Genomic DNA, 2564 nt, shown 5'->3' on the forward strand with positions numbered 1-2564 from the left:
TGAACTGTTCTGGAACAGTGTTGTAAATACAACTTAACCACTGATTTCTAGTTGTGTCCTCTTTTGGAAGGCAAAGCAAAGTAGTTTTGCTTTCACAACGAAACACACATCGTCAGACACGGCGGGCTTGAGTGAGAAACGGCCGACGGGCTTGAGAACGGCGCGGCCTGTGGATTCGACGAAGGAGTGGCCAGCGGGCTTGAGAACGGCACGGCCGGCGGATTCGATGAAGGAGCGGCCAGCGGGCTTGCGGCAACCACATGTGACGACCCCGGGCTGGACTCCGCTTTGTCCACGGTGAAAGCCGATCCGGCAATCCACAGCGCGAAGTTGATGTATTTCCTCAGCGACTAGCATGGATCAGCTCTAGGCATGACGAAGCGGATATCGTCCTCTTTTGGAAGGCCAAACAAACTAGTTTCGCTTTCACAATCTCGGTGAAATCTGTGTTCAAAAACACAGCATCTCGGCGGCGGCAACAACAATACTACAGCGAGAATAAAAGTTATGCCTTCTTTCTTTGCGTGAACATTTGGGCGGTGTTATGCAAATCTTCCCACACAGTGACGTAGACATGTGGGGGCGTGTTTAAACGAGCTGTTTTAGGTAGGCGTGGTTGACTCTTTAACTTTTATAAAGAATATCTCTTTGGATTTGAGACTTTAGTCTTTGCAACTTTACAGATCTTCTTTATGCACCAAGAGCTTGTAACACTCCAGAGAAAGGAAAGAGAAAGGAAAAATTGAAATCGCATCATATGACCCCTTTAAATGGGACATGCGATTTATATTCTGAAAGTTCATTGTTTTATGGCTTTTTTTGGCCATGTATTCCATATGTCAGATTTGCATAACAAACTTGAGACTTATTTTGAATGACCAATTTAAATACACATTATAAAATATAAACTATATATTTATTGGATGATGAAAGACAGTACCCAGTACAGAACATAAAAATATTGAATAAATACTGAAGTTGAAGTTCAGTGAATTTAAATACAATTTGCGACCTTCATTAAAGTATGTATAATAGTCAGTGTCACTTAAGTCTTTTTTTTTTGGGGGATATTTCAAATGTTTTAGTCATTGTTGAATAAATGATTGCACAAAGAAGTAGTTGCTGTTAGAAATCATTGTTAAAATAAATCGCATCATTGTATCCGTATTGTTTAAAGCCACAGGTGCCATCAGCCTCACTTCTGAGGGGCTGAGAGCTATTCACGGGACCGACTGCTCACTCTGAATTATCATGCAGGTTGCTTTCATGTCTCCTGAGTGTTTAAGGCAGTGCACCCGTCATTTCTCTGGAGTTTTGCTTTTTTGTACAGAAAAACTCTCTCTTTCTCTCTCTGCGGGCCTTGTGTTTAGCCGCCTAGGCCAAGAATCTCCCGCAGAGTAATGGCAGTAGCAGGGAGCAGCTGGGCTTGTTCCCTGCTCCCTAACCAGCGTAGTTTTATCCAGCTGTCTTCTGTAGCCTCTCCCAGCTGCTACCCAGCATGTTAACCCATTTCTGCTGTAGAAAATCAGGTGCACTGTGGGACCAGGCCCAGTCCAGATCTTCACATAACAGAAGATCTGTTTTCATTTCTCTAAATTAAAGTTTGTCAAGCTTTCTGATTTTTGTAATTGCGCTGAAACGTTTTTGAATGTAGATAACCTGCTTTACAAAAATGGATTAACTTATATTCTGTTCTGTTTTTTAGGGACAACCTCAAAAATTATTAGTCTCAGAGAGGAACCTGTGGACACTCAGAGAGGGAAAAGTCCAGTGAATAGCACACTTATCCCAGTCAAGGGCATCAACAACCTGGGTAACACCTGCTTCTTCAATGCTGTGATGCAGGTAAAGTCATGTCCAAGAGCTCACATCACTCACCTGACTTTTGGTTTGTGTTAGTTCTGTGTGTTTTGGTAGAGCCCAGTTGGTTCATGATCTTGGCTGTTACCACAAATCAATTCAAATACATTATGTGGGAGATTTTCTAAGACTGCCCCTTCACCCTTGTGGCCTTGAGAAAACACTTGACGCTTGCTTGTTTCAGAGGGACAAGCAGTCAGTATTGAAGGACACTTCAGATTCAGATTATTGTCAAACAGTTCACAAAAGAAAACGTAATCGAAAAGAAAATTTCCAATAATTACAAGTATACAGAAATATTATTGGTAACACTTTACAATAAGGTCCCATTAGATAACATTAGTTAATGCGTTAACTAATATTTGCTAACAAATAAGCAATAGATTTGTTACAGTATTTATTTTATTAATCTTTGTTAACATTAGTTAATAAAAATATAACTGTTAGTTCATGTTATCTCAGGTCCATTAAATTAAATTAACAAATCTAACCATGCACACACACGCGCACACACACACACACACACACACACACACATCTAACTACAAGCAACAGCACAAATAAATACAATAGAGTAATAATACAAATAAAATAAACAGTGATTTTCAATTTTTTTTTTAGGTAGGTCTAACATTATTTCAGGTACAGAAATTGAATAAAGTAATGAAATGTAAAACAGCATTGCATATTTGACTGTATAAATT

At 39.7% G+C, this 2564-nt stretch overlaps 1 protein-coding gene across 2 annotated transcripts in view; it reads left to right on the plus strand.

The window, feature by feature from the left end:
- Positions 1-2564, plus strand: part of usp45 (ubiquitin specific peptidase 45) — a 42898-nt gene that overhangs the window by 16366 nt on the left and 23968 nt on the right. For both annotated transcript variants that reach the window (XM_016502544.1, XM_016502545.1), the window contains exon 6: positions 1706-1845. In XM_016502544.1, coding sequence (XP_016358030.1) covers positions 1706-1845 — 140 coding nt within the window. The remainder of the gene's footprint in view (positions 1-1705; positions 1846-2564) is intronic.

This window comes from Sinocyclocheilus anshuiensis, unplaced genomic scaffold (assembly GCF_001515605.1).
Source record: "Sinocyclocheilus anshuiensis isolate Anshui unplaced genomic scaffold, SAMN03320099.WGS_v1.1 scaffold782, whole genome shotgun sequence".
In the NCBI taxonomy this organism is placed as follows: domain Eukaryota; kingdom Metazoa; phylum Chordata; class Actinopteri; order Cypriniformes; family Cyprinidae; genus Sinocyclocheilus; species Sinocyclocheilus anshuiensis.